This window comes from Mucor velutinosus (assembly GCF_035048745.1).
Source record: "Mucor velutinosus strain NIH1002 chromosome Unknown tig00001564, whole genome shotgun sequence".
Lineage (NCBI taxonomy): Eukaryota > Fungi > Mucoromycota > Mucoromycetes > Mucorales > Mucoraceae > Mucor > Mucor velutinosus.
Genome location: NW_027041906.1, coordinates 1,869,567 through 1,883,449, shown reverse-complemented (window position 1 = coordinate 1,883,449; position 13,883 = coordinate 1,869,567). Strand labels below are relative to the sequence as shown.

At 42.1% G+C, this 13,883-nt stretch overlaps 5 protein-coding genes across 5 annotated transcripts; 1 reads left to right on the top strand and 4 right to left on the bottom strand.

Moving 5' to 3' along the window:
• Positions 1 to 104: 104 nt before the first annotated feature.
• Positions 105 to 3,392, bottom strand: ATC70_010896 (uncharacterized protein; the record flags this gene model as incomplete). The annotated part of the gene is made up of 3 exons (XM_064830100.1): positions 105 to 1,302; positions 1,362 to 3,177; positions 3,233 to 3,392. 3 exons carry the CDS (start codon positions 3,390 to 3,392, stop codon positions 105 to 107), a joined length of 3,174 nt encoding a protein of 1,057 aa, XP_064682602.1.
• A 418-nt stretch (positions 3,393 to 3,810) lies between these two features.
• Positions 3,811 to 6,570, bottom strand: HTB1_3 (histone H2B; the record flags this gene model as incomplete). Its single annotated transcript, XM_064830099.1, has 4 exons — positions 3,811 to 5,844; positions 5,904 to 6,022; positions 6,082 to 6,351; positions 6,411 to 6,570. 4 exons carry the CDS (start codon positions 6,568 to 6,570, stop codon positions 3,811 to 3,813), a joined length of 2,583 nt encoding a protein of 860 aa, XP_064682601.1.
• A 1,368-nt stretch (positions 6,571 to 7,938) lies between these two features.
• On the bottom strand, positions 7,939 to 8,166 carry HTA1_3 (histone H2A; the record flags this gene model as incomplete). The annotated part of the gene is made up of 1 exon (XM_064830098.1): positions 7,939 to 8,166. The coding sequence occupies one exon, from the start codon at positions 8,164 to 8,166 to the stop codon at positions 7,939 to 7,941; it is 228 nt and encodes a 75-aa protein (XP_064682600.1).
• Positions 8,167 to 9,761: 1,595 nt separating this feature from the next.
• HHT1_4 (histone H3.1) lies at positions 9,762 to 10,334 on the bottom strand (the record flags this gene model as incomplete). Its single annotated transcript, XM_064830097.1, has 1 exon — positions 9,762 to 10,334. One exon carries the CDS (start codon positions 10,332 to 10,334, stop codon positions 9,762 to 9,764), a length of 573 nt encoding a protein of 190 aa, XP_064682599.1.
• Positions 10,335 to 12,623: 2,289 nt separating this feature from the next.
• HHF1_3 (Histone H4) lies at positions 12,624 to 13,498 on the top strand (the record flags this gene model as incomplete). The annotated part of the gene is made up of 2 exons (XM_064830096.1): positions 12,624 to 13,083; positions 13,146 to 13,498. The coding sequence occupies 2 exons, from the start codon at positions 12,624 to 12,626 to the stop codon at positions 13,496 to 13,498; spliced, it is 813 nt and encodes a 270-aa protein (XP_064682598.1).
• Between the last annotated feature and the right edge of the window lie 385 nt (positions 13,499 to 13,883).

The following is a 13,883-nucleotide window of genomic DNA, read 5'->3' as shown; positions in this document are numbered from 1 at the left end:
GTATGACTTTATTTCAAGCGATGAAAAAGGAAAAACAACAATTGATGAGCACTCATCTAAATATATACATATACACGGTAACTAAGCTAGTTCTTCTGCCAAAACTACCAATCCATAGAATCTTTTCCACCAGCAGAAGTAACAGGAGTCTTTCTATCAGCCAAAGCAGAAGCAGCCAAAGTAGGACTAGAAGTGGGAGATGTCATGGATCTCTTGATAATATACTTTCCAGTACCCAGAACATCATTTAAAATGTTGATGGATGGCAATAACAGATAAACTTGGTTGTTTTCCACCTTGACATTAAATGTGTTGATAGAATGGGCATCACCATTTAAGCATTTGCCCGTCTTCAGATCAAAGTTCTTCTTATGAATAGGACAAGATACATAGACAGAGTTATCAAGTTGACCATCTTCAGAGGTTTTTTTCAATTCGCCGATGAAACCTGAAGACAAAACGAGATCTCTCTTGACAGAACACATATTTTGAGTAGCATAAAAATCACCTTTGGAGGTTTGAAACACAGCAATTTGCACATCACCCATCTTGACAACACGGCCCTCATCCTTAGGGTACAGATCAGCAGAACCAACGTGCATCCAATCCAAAGTTGCTGATTCACTCTTGACTTGCTCCTCGAGAGAAGGCATAGCGTCCACTTGCTTAGGCCAGTCAGCAGGCCTTAATTGTCCTCGCTCTTCAATCATTTCAATCATGGGCTCTTTGGCTTCACTATTATCAACATTTACAAATTCTTGGAAGCGCTTTTTCAACTCGGGAGTCTTGACAATACGAGCCCACTCATCTTCGTAGGTATCGACCAGTTGTTCCATTTGCTTATCGAGTTCCTCACAAATGCCAAGGTGATCATCAATGATGACTTTGCGAAGATAGTCCACGCCACCGGGAAGCTTCTCAATCCAGCGCGCAGTACGTTGCAACTTGTCAGCGGTTCTGATGTAATACATCAGAAATCTATCGATATACTTGAAGGCATCTTTTTCAGAAACGCTAGAAATCAAAAGATCGGCATGGCGAGGCTTCGTACCACCATTACCACCAACATAAACATTGTAACCTTGCTCAGTAGCAATGAGACCAAAATCTTTGCCTTGAGCTTCAGAACATTCACGAATGCAACCAGATACGCCACCTTTAAGCTTGTGAGGAGAACGGATTCCCTTGTAACGATTTTCGAGTCTGATAGCGCAACCGACAGAATCCTGTTGACCGAATCTACACCAAGTTGAACCAACACAAGATTTGACAGCACGAAGAGCCTTACCATAAGCTTGGCCACTAATTGCAATTGACTTAATAAACGAATCAAAGCATATGATTTGTCTTCAATGTATTACCTTTCCATACCAGCGTCGACAAAAATCTCCCAGATATCAGGAAGGTCTTCTTTGCGAGCACCAAAGATGTCAATACGTTGAGCACCAGTGATTTTAGTGTACAAGCTGTATTGCTTAGCTACTTGGGCAATGACAGCGAGCTTATCAGGGGTGATCTCACCAGCTGCAATTCGAGGAACAACACTGTAAAGACCACCACGTTGAATATTGGCAAGATAGCGATCATTGGTTTCTTGAAGAGCACCACGGCCAGCGTCTAAAACGTTCTCGTTGTAAAGCGAGGCAAGAATAGATGCACATGTAGGCTTACAGACTTCACAACCCAACGTATTTTTGTCTACTGCACAATGTTCAACGATATCACCATAGGAACGAAGGCCCTTCACCTTGACAATGGTAAAAAGCTCAGCACGAGAGTAATTGAAATCACGGCAAACAGTGTTGGTGACAGTCTTTCCCAAAGCCTTCATTTCAGCTTCAAAGATCTCAGTAACAGAGGGTACACAACCGCCACAGCCAGTACCAGCCTTGGTGAAACCTTTCACTTGATCCACAGTAGTGAGACCTTTTTCTCGGATAGCTTTTCGAATATCACCTTTTGCAATGTTGAAACAAGAGCAGATTTGAGTGTCGTCAGGAAGCGAATCAGCACCTTCCGCTTCACCATTTTGGACGCCTAAAATGAGTTCAGAGGGCTCACGATCCAGCGGTTTGCCACTACGAGTGAAGGCTAGAAGCTTGACATAATCATTGGTATCGCCGACCATAATACCACCCAACAGTTTCTTGCCATCTTGGGTGAAAATATACTTTTTGTAGACGCTCTTGAAAGGATCGCGGTAGGTCAGAGGTTGAGTCTTGAGAGACGCATCAGGAAAGACATTGCCAAAACTAGCAACATAGACACCCATCAGCTTCAATTTTGTAGACATGTCGTTGCCCTTAAAGATAGCTCTGGAATTGGGTTGTTGTCTAGTCAGGTTCTTGGCAACCACATCGGCCATATCATTGCAAGGAGCAACTAGACCATAGCACATGCCATTGAAAGCAGCACACTCACCAATAGCGTAGACATCAGGAGCAGAAGTAGCCATACATTCATCAACTTTGATACCACCGCGAGGACCCAAATGAAGAAGGCCATTAGAGGAAGCGCAGAGCTGATCACGGGGCCGGATGCCAATCGAGTAGATAAGCATATCGGTAGGAACAAGGCTGTGCTCGGTAGGATCTGTGCTCATTCTTATGCCTCTGATACGAGTCTTGTTTGTATCAGGGTTGACATCACCACCAACGACTTGATCAGGGCAATAACCAATGCTTGTAATGATGCCTAGCTTGTTAATCTCGGATTCCAAAAGCTTGGATGCTTCTTGATCTAATTGACGACACATCAAACGATCTGCTCTCTCGTAAATAGACACCTTGAGATCCAGATCAAGAGCAGCTTTGGCAGCTTCAAGACCCAGCAGGCCACCCCCAATGATAGTCGCCTTCTGAACGTCTTGTCTAGAAGCCCAGTCAATGATATTGTCCAAATCTTCGATAGTTCGATAGCAAAAGACACCGTCCATATTAGTGGGAGCATTGGCAGGCACGGCGGCAGAAGATCCAGTAGCTATAACACAGATATCATAGGAGACCCAAGAGGCATTCTTTGCACGGACCATCTTTTTATTGGTATTGATTTCCTCAACGAGATCGCCAATATGAGCTTCAATTTGATTTTCTTGATACCATGATCTGGGTTTCATCAACTGCTTGTCAGGGTCTCGATGGGTGAAGTATTGCGTCAAACCAACACGGTTGTATGCCACTGTGGTCAATCGAGTTAGTGTTTCATCATGTGCTCTTTGGCAAATGGAGCTTACACTCAGGTTCATCACCAAAGACTTTAATGCAGAATTCCTTTTTAGTATCGTATGCAATCAGTTTCTCCATGAATGCTACGGCAGCCATGCCGAGACCAACAATGACGATGGTTTTCTGAGCTGTGGATGAGGAAGGCATGTCAACTGCGTTTGGGGGCATGTTAAATATAAGAGAAAGAAGAGAGAAAACGGCGGAAGGGAAAAGGGGGAGGGAGGATCAATGTCAATTTATATAGATGGCAAAAATGTGGTGTGATGTACGGTTTGTTTGTTAGCGGCAGCTAAATTCGCCTGTTCTTCAACAGATACATTTGCAAATGCTTACAATAGATAGATTTGTTTGTTAGATAACCAAGCTTATCTTGTGTGGTACAATTGTCTTGTTTTTCATACGTTATGATACATTATTTTATTATACACATTGAGAGAAAAGATAGCTAAAAAAATTATATTTGATAACCCCATTTTTTATTTGGAGTAAACCAAAGATACCGAGATAACCCTGTTGATTGTGAGACAAAGCTTCCAAATTGGATTAACAAACAAATGGAGTTGAGACAGAGAGTGATTCACTGATGTTAAAATGCAAACACATTGTTTGTGCAAAAATCTTCACCATAGGCTTCTTTCAGTAGTGGCAGACAGCAGTGAGTTAGCATGGAATCAGGCCCACACAGGAAGGTCAGTCTGGACGTGCTATCAGCAAATGGAAAGAGGTGTTGCTTCAATTCCTCCATCGTAAAACGTCCGACTCCACCAGTCCACGAGCGATCATCAGGCACCTCTGATAAGACAAGCCGTACTCGCAATTGATCACATTCCAGCTGTTTCAATTCTTCATAAAATATGATTTCATCTATAGATCTAGCACAGTAGATAAGAGACATGAAGGGCCGCTTTGTGCTGTCATGAAAAGCAGACTGTATCAATTGCCACATGGGCGTGATGCCAGTGCCACCAGCAATCATACCGATTTGCTCAATGCCGTGATAGAGTTTGTTGTGGATGTCGAATTCTCCATCTCCTAGATATTGAATTTCACCAACGGGCCCCTTAAAGTCAACAGTTTCACCAAGACGGATTTGATCCAGCGAGGTAGTCAATTTGCCTCCAGGAATACTATTAAAAGGATAGTAGATTTTGATAACAAACTCGATGGTTCTTGTGTCGACTTTGCTAGGAGTGTATGCTCGCATCACCATTTTGGGTTTAGCAGATCTATCATTAAGGTCTTCTGGGAGTTTGATAAAGAGATGGAGCCCAGTGGGCAGAGACAATATGTAATCTGGGGACGTGTCTTGAGGAATGGCAAATGTAAACCTTCTAATCGTGGCAGACATGCATTCCTTCCTTTGCAAGACCAGCTTTTTCCATTGACGAGGATCAAAGTAAGGCTTCACAGCATTCGATAAGGGAGCGGTGAGCTTTGCAGTTTCAAACTGTTCCATTTCAGAAGGAGGCGTAGGGAGAGGTGGTGCTTGTTTTTCAACGCCCAGCTTGCCAATCAAGTAATCAGCCAACATGTCTTTTGCTTTCTGTGAGTGAATAGCATCAAATTCTTCAGTGCAATCAGTCCCAGCAGCCAAAAGAATCGAGGAAGCACCACCGGGATGCGCTTTCAGAAAAGGAGTACAGTTGTAGACCAAGTCATCATAAATTAGCCAGCAATCACCTTCAGCAGTGTGTTTTTCTACTTCCTGCAAGGTGAATGTCTTGAGTGTATCAGTACTAGAAGAGGTTTCGTTGGATGCAGCAACAGTAGCAGCCTCGGCTTGACTTTCCTCCATCCAACCAGGAAGCGTAATCTCCAGTTGAGTTGTATCACCAGGCAATGTCGTAGGATGTTGAAAAATTAAAGATAAGGTGGGTTCACGGATAAGATGCAGCTTAACACGATACCAACAATTATTGAGCATGCCCATGAGAGACCAGTTGAGATCTTTTGGCATGACACTGTTTGTTTCATTCCAACAGCGCAGGCAGAATTCTTGCACACCGAGCAAATCAGCAACAGAAACTTCGATAGACCAGTGAACCCAAGTCCAGTAACGAGTTTGATTGTAAGATTCTGGGTATTTGCTGTTATCATAGCCATAGTGCTCAGAGGCATAGCGATCGCCTTCAGGCTTTTTATCAGTGATTTCAGCAAGATTCCAGGTTTTGCCGTCATCTAGTGTGATTTCACAACGAGTAACTTTGCGATTGCTGCCACCGTAAGCAAAGCCGGTTATCACGACCTTTTTGTTGAGGTCATCCAGCGCAATCTTTGAACCGTGATAGGGAGCTGCGATAACACCGTTTACATTCAAGTCATAGACAGAGTAATCTGGATTAGTCCACCAATTCTCTTCCGTAGCTTGATCTGCAGACAGCACAGTGGAGGGAAACACCTTGTTGTCCGCATTTTGAAATGGATTCTGGGAGACGCTCGTAGATGCTTCAATTTTGCTGAGCCATTTGACGCTACGGCCGCCAATACAACCAGGTACAATACACCTTACAGGATACCCATGATCGTAAGGAAGAGGCTCACCATTCATTTTATAGGCAATCAGAACGTCAAACTCGGGCGACATGGCTCGATTGACGGTGATAGACGTGCCATATCCACCCTAAAAAGCGACAGTTTACGATGAGTGCGATGCAGGTGATATTAAAATCTGGGACGAACCTTGGCCGTATTGTCATTTCCTTCCATGCAGATATGCAGAGCCTCAGGTTTCAAGCCGCCGGCAATGTCATTGATGAGATCTCGAAGAAAGACACCTGTGTAATAGGCAGTGCCAATACCTATCAAAATACAAGACATGAGGGTGCTGATACTATGATGGTGTTCAGAAATAACCTACCTCCGGGGCCCCAGGAGAAGCCGATGCTTGGTTTGATCATGTTTTGCTCTTTGCGTCGACTGCCAGCACAGCAGATAGTGACAGGAAGAGTATGCGATGGTAAGTGGAGTATGTCATCCATGGTGATGGTAATTGGTTTGTTGACAAGGCCGCTGATTGTGATACGGTGGGTGTCCCATTGATTTTGAGGGACAGGTCCATGATTTCGTACAATGTGAAGACTGTTGGGTGTGATGAATCCATGATCCATAAGCAATGGAATGGGAGTTTCTAGATTGCATGAAGGTTAGGGCTACGTCACACTATACAAGGTGAATGCAGTACAGTACCAGCATTAAGTGGATGTTTGCCTGTGAGCCTGGTAATATTTGGATCTCTTGAAACATGCGCATCTGGAGTTCCTATATCTTTGGCATCGATGAATCCAGTGGGAGCACGATAAAAATTGAGATCATGCTTTTGCCGCAATAGTTCAACATTGGGAGCCATGTTATTATGAAATTTACTTGTAGTGTTATTAAAATAAAGAAGAAGAAAAAAGAAGTTTGACAAGGCCGATTCACTTTTATGCACAAAAATCGTTCGATAATGGTGTGATGGCAACGATGAGGGGAGAGGGGGATTCAATTATCTACACATCATACAACATACAACAATAAGAGCTTTAGAGAGAAACATCTCTTCCAAATAAAGTAACAAATATTTGATAAAAAAAAATCAGGGTAAGATTGCTACCCTGATATGCTACTTTACTACACTCCATTTGAATTAAGATTTAAACAAGTGGGCCCATGCTTAGGATTTCAATATCCAAATAATCATCATTCTGTCCAAAATTAAACATAAAGCCTGCTGTATATTTTATAGTAGATTTAAAAAAAAAAAAAAAAAAACTCATCTATTCTATCTTTTTATCTACAAAAAGCTAAAATATGTTACACTAGAGATTAATGTCTTTGGGTGCCTTATCATGTCTTTCTTTTTTACTTTCATTTGTTTGTTAACCTAAAAAAGGCAACAAACAAATGGCTTTACACTGATAGATAATTTTTCTTCATTCGAAAAGAAATTTGGTAGATATCAATCGAGATAGCGAAATGTCGAATGAAATAGACAATCTGTTTCCCCAATGCCTCATTCATGATTTACATGATGACTTAATATCACCTTCCAAACAAATCCCAGCCTTGTCTTCAGCTTGCAAAAGGAGTTCTTTCGCCTTAATATATTCCACACATTGCAGCTTGACATTCTCGCCACCTTGGAAAGCAACTAAGCTTGCTTTTGTCGAGCTGCCTCTATCAGTTTCTCGCAAAACGGCCACATCCATATCATCCAAGAGACTCGACGCAAATGGCGCAATCTTAAAGCCCTTTTTCAACGAGTGCTGTTTGTTGACGATAAAGTAGATGATTTTGTCGTCTTCCCCCCAGCACCTTTGTGTGCGGTAGTCCATTAAACTGCTGATCGTCCTTATTGTAGTTACTGGGACTCCTCAGCATAAGTTTGCCTTCACCTTACTATAGGAATGTCAACAAAAACATGGACGCCAAAGACAAACATTTGTTGCCCATAGAGTAACAAAGATACCTAGGCTTGGGCACAATTTGTTCATGGAATCCTCAGGTCAGGGCAACAAGCAGACGAACAAGTCTCCTGATCTCAGCTTATGCCTCATGATCCTGCCAATGCCTGTCGTGTTCTCTGTGACCACACTTGACATCCATGAAATAAAAGGGCTGCTCCTCCAACCCTTTAATGATCTCGAGTGCAGCCTGCACTACACTTTCAATGCCGAGGTCTAGAGCAAATGCGTTTCCTGGTCCAGCAAGAGACACAGCTGGAGGAAAATGCCCCCTAAGACCCGCTTGCAACAACATCAACAGAAGCATACGATAGCCCGTTGATAAGTCCCAGCAAAACAACATCACCACCCACACTGATGACAACAATTGCAAGTTTTTCTGAGCCTGTGGTAGAAAAGATATACTGACCCAGTGCTTGAGACAAAGCTCGAGCTCCACCATCTCGTTCAGTTGTGATCTTGATCAAGTCTGATACAGCAAATCCTGCAATGATGAGCATTGGCTTGAAAACACTGGCCCATTGAGACTCTGCAAGTCGAGCACCAGATGTTGCACCCAACACAACATATACCTCAAATACCACCCAGCAGCAGTAGTAAACACCCAAAGTGTGTTGGTATCAGCCAAAAAGAAGCGAAAGATTATTATGGTCGGCTCAACAGAATCATAAACAGATAGAAAAAAATGGTAAATGAATGTGCAAGAGATGTACATCTAAAAGAAAGAGAAAGATGCCAAGAAAGAACGCTGACGAATAAGGACGTTGAGGTCGATTCACTCGAATGATGACACCAAGATCTTCAGGTACCAAAGTGCCCGAATCCATATCACGAAAAATGTCTGAAAATAAATGAATCCTCAAAAAGTTGCTCATCCAACATTCGTATACACTTTTTACCCCTTGCTCAACGTCTGATGTTGCTTTGAGATGATGATGCTACTGCTATTGGGGTGGTGGATACTTGGCTTTGCTCGAAAGTACTGAAGTTTTCAATTGCTCGACCTTTTTAAACTTTTTATGATTCACAGTTTTGATTCAGGCGGTGCACTAACAGTGGGTTTCCCTCAATGCCTAATCCATGTGCTTGCTCACACGTCTTCAATCCTTCCTTTCCACCTACTGATTTTATAAGTTTGCAAAGTGATCAAACTATGCATAAGATATAAATATGTAATCTTTCTCTCTCTCGCTGCTGTTAACCCAAAACAAAAGTCCATTTTTTTCAAATAGCCTTTTGCGTTTCTTATCTGGTCCAAAGATGGCTGCTTGTTCCAATTCCTCAAACTTGTCTACGGTGATGGGTTGTGTCTTTTCATCGAAAGCCTTGAGATCAAGCAATTGTTCAGCCGCTTCACTCAATGCCTTTATCTAGTCTGGCCGAATAATGTAGATATTGTTGGATGCTAATGCAAGGCAGGCGAATCTGGAGGGTTGGTAAAATGCTGAGTCGTTTGAGATGCAATAGTGAATGGGATTATCGTAATTGCTTTTGATGCCGTTGATCGCATAACATCCCAAGTGTTCGTCTGGCTCAATCAGCTTTTAATGTATATCTGGATTTTGACTCTTGTCGCGGTAGATGCTGACTGGCTCCCAGATAGTTTTGAATATAACATTGTCTTTCCAATACGAAAAATTTGTTGATGAAGTGGATACGCTTTGTCTCTCCTGAAAATATAACCGTCTAATTCCATTTATCTCAAGAATCACATCCGATTTTGATCTGAAACTGACAACATCTGCCTCTGAAATTCCCAACACGCGAAATTCGAGTGCATTGTTTAGATCTATGTCGTCGATGTGAGTCAATGTGATGGATATTGCTGTATCATAAGCTCACCTTGGCCGCCTTTTTGTATCACTCCATAGTATTGATTCTGTCTCAATCGAATAGATATATTGTACTGTCTACAATGCAACGGAGAAATCAAATAAGGAATTGAACGAAAGAAAGAAATGATTGATCCTCGTGGTTCTAACATATGTCCCTGTATTCGCAGTCTTCAGCATGGATCATGCAAACTCAAGCGCGACGGGCGCTGTGCGTGTGTTTCTCAGCGAATGGCTTAACAACAAAAGTAAATCATTACAGTTTATTTCAATTCTCGTTGGTAAAAGTTATTCTTTTTATCTATACTGCGATTTTTGATGCTATCATAAGAGTAGACAGTGACACGATCCTCGGAATGAACTTGTCGCTCTGATCCAATATCCAGAGACTCATCTTCAGATGCCTCCTCAGGAATCTCAGGTAGACTTGGTACAAATGATGAGAAGCCTAGAGAAGAAGGCTGCTTGGGAAGTGCACGATAGCCACAGACGACATACCAAGTACGAGTGCATGTACGTAGGTTGAGGGGAAGAGACAGCCAGGTAGCACTTAAGCGAGAGTAGACCGACAAAGTGGATGATGTAGCAAATTGAGAAGTCAGGTCAACGGATTTCTTTCTATAATGTCTAATTGGGTATGGAGCATGGGATACTGTATTAGAAGAACTTGCTAGAACCTCTGTAATGCTTATGGGAGATGAGACATTGGGTGCATTGGATTTGGTATTAGAAGAGGAAGGTGAACTTGCAGATACAGGGAGTATGTGGACTTGATCTTTCTTTTGCTGTTTTGATGGCAGCTGCTCATCCTTATTGTCACTAGTGCTCTTGGCCATTTTTTTGTGTGATATTGTGGGGACGTACTGCAATATGGTTTTGAGTCAATCCATACTGCATCTCGTAACAGATGATATACTCACATTGTAGACTTTGCCTAAACGTAGCTTCATGTTGACGAGAAGAATAAGCTTTCGTTACGAGGTGCAATTAATGATAAAGGAAGCCAAGACATATTCACCCTCTACTCACTGTATATAAATAATTCGAAGGATAACAATGAAAGGAGTTTTTATCTCTTGCAATGTCTACTACATGTTTTTAATTAGATTTTGCCAGGTGCACTCCTGTAATTGAGCTAGTAACGCATTTATTCTTTGTTCTTTTCAGTATTCAAATATACATTGTAGTAAGATCAATATGTATACGTTAACTAGAAGCGATGTAGTGAAATCTCAGTAGAGTGCTACTCTGATGCATCGAAGAAGGCATCTATTTCTTGATATAAATGGACGAGTACGCCCAGAAACATGTTGTCGTATCCAGGGATTGAATCTCACGAAAAATGAGAATGTTCCACATTCAAGATAATATCGAGAAAGCCTCCAACTATCTGACTGAATAATTCTTTTCAAGCTTAAATAGTGATCTTGAAGCAAATGCGAATGGATAAAGATGGCCGTCGTACCGTTGACATAACATTACTGCTATTCCTGCTGTGTTGGCTGCGTCTGAATGCAACTCAAATTGCTTATTGAAATCAGGTTGCCGTAGGCTAGGTAATTTTGCTAAATGTTGTTTGGCTTGCTTGAACGCTTTTCGTTCCTCGTGGCCCCATACAAATGGTTGATTTTCAACTTCAATTGTCTAAACGGTTCTATAAGAACTTAATACTTGGTGATTGGCTTTTGGTCTACGTCTCTCATTTGAGAAATTGTTCTAATTCCTTGATGTTCTGCTTTCCAGTTAAATCAGCCTAATGGTAGCATTTAAAGGAAAATCTAATGATACCAGTTTTAAATTTATAGTTCCTAGACACTTTTACAGCCCTAATATGAAAACTGAGTTGCCAGGCATTTGTCAGGCCGGGCTCATATCATATTATAATAAATGTTCAGTCCTTTTGCACTTTACAACCCTAACATGGAACCTGAGTTTCAAGGCATCTGTCAGGCCTGGCTCATATGTGGATAATGATTTTACGATCAATCAACAAAAACCACTTTTATTTTTACCATCTTTCCTCTGATCAATGCTGCCAACCTTTTCCTTGAACGACGGCTCGGAGCTTCAGAGATTTCAATACTTACTGCAGACATTTTACGCAGCCCATGAATCGTCAATGTCCAGACTAAAGTTATTGAATATAGAATGCAAGAAAATATTATCATGAGCGATATAGAATACAATAAGATATCATTATAAATAATAGTGTTATGGCCTGCCATCTACTTTACATACGCTTCAAGAGCATTTACTGCTGTATTGCAGTATGAAAAGGGCATTGAGTTTGCCAGCTGGTCCCACAAGCCAAAATCAATTCAAACCCAGAATCATAGTCTGTTCCAGATTGGCCAAATCTTAATAATTTTCGACTCGATTGACCTATTTTGGCAAATTCGACTAAGTAAGGTATATTGATCATCCTATGCACCTTTAAGCTGTCCCTGGTGGTAGGGCGAAGTGGTAGAACTCCCGTATGCCAACGGGAGGATCCCGGTTCAAATCCTGGTGAACGCAAGTTGTTTTGATTTTTTGAGGTAGTATTGATGTCCTCGTTTGGTGTTTTGTACTCTTATCCATGATCTATATTTTGACGATTTCCGCAAGACTGTACTGGCTCTAGGTGTCGCACCTTATTAGTAGTAGATTTCTTTCCCAACTTAGTTCAAAAATATCTTATTTCCCTTCATTGCAGACATTGGGTCCACCAACAGTCTTTTCTATCCCTCTGTATGACATTTAAAGGACTTTAAATAAAACCTGGAGCTCGACTCCCCTACAAAAAAAAATGCTTCTTTAAGCCACCTTTCTTTCGTTTGAATTGTTCTTAGGGCCTTTCAAAACCCGAAAACAACAATATTAACGCGAACAGAGCAATAACAACAACAGAAGTAAATACAGTGAAAACGCCAGCGACTAAAGCTAGTAAAACCCCCACTCCTCGACCTCAGCCAGCCTCCACCACTGCTAAAAGTCGACTAAACATCTCTCCCCTTCCATCTGTCTCTACTAAACGTCGGTTTTCCACGTTAGCTAGACAAACTCATATTCCTCTCCCAACATCCGCTAGTCAACGTCCCAAGCTGACAACTACCACCAGACTCACCCGTTCCATCACCAAGACCATGGCCGACAACAAACTTCAACCCGCTGCAGACAGTGCCACTCCCATTGTAATGCCCACTGCAACTGTCGTAACGACGACACCCACCCACCATTTCCCCCTATCATTGAGTGACCTGAACATCCACTCTGTCCCCAATCTCCCTGATTACCTCAAGGACATTTACATTCGACCGAGTAACCAAGATGCTCAGATTTCCAAGATGCAAGCACTCATCCAAGAAGACATCACCCTCCGTTCATCCTTGAATCAAACCAAACAACAGCTTGAGGACGCCCAAAAGCAAATTCAGAAACTCGTGACCCAACAGGCACAGGCACATACTACTGCCCCTGAATCGACTCCTACTTCACCTCCTATCACCACACGAACAGCCAACCATTCTTTGCTGAATTCGCCAAGAAACCAGCTCCAACCTCCAACTCCAACAAGCCCAAATCCAAAGGACCATCTCGCAAGAAGTATCAGCCCCTCAACCTTGAGATGAACGACGCAGGTCTTGCTGCTGCTCGTCAATTCTCAGCCGTTTCACCCAATCATGGATATCGGTTTGTCTACATTCCAAATCGTAGCCGATCACCCATCAGTAAAATGAGGGATGGTTTCCATGCGATGGGAATCCACAACAGACGCATCCTGGATATCCATTTCCCAGATCGTCATGTTTGTGAATTGCTCATTTACAATGACTACTACACTGCCCTGGAAAACCAGTTGATCAAATATAAGCTTGATCCCATCTCCTTTGATCCAATGGACACCACCAAGCTGAGAGATCCCAAGTATGCCGAGTCTGAGGATACCACCTTCCTCGCTGAGGAATGCCGTCGCCTCTTCCTGGCTAGAGTGAAGGTCAATAAAGGTCGATTTGAGTAACCTTGTTGATGGGCTTGGGTGAGCTATCGTCATAGCATGATTTAATGTAACCTTGATGGTTTAAAGTGTGATGTTTGTTATTGAAGTATGGAACCCTTTATCTGCGATATTCTGCAACTATGGCAGCAGGGCATAGTTGTCATATTTGAATATGCTTGTTGTTGACTTGATTTTATTTGGATAAAGATAGCATGTCTTATTACGACCATCATGGGTGTGATTGAATACACTGCGATTAGGAGTGATGATTCATTAACACGATGTGCGATATAAGCGTGCTGCATCTTTACTTTAGTATGTTTAAATGGTTGTTGATGTACATTTGAGCGCTTTTACTAATAGATCCAAATAGCATGAATTTGAATGAGTGCTATTTGATGAATTT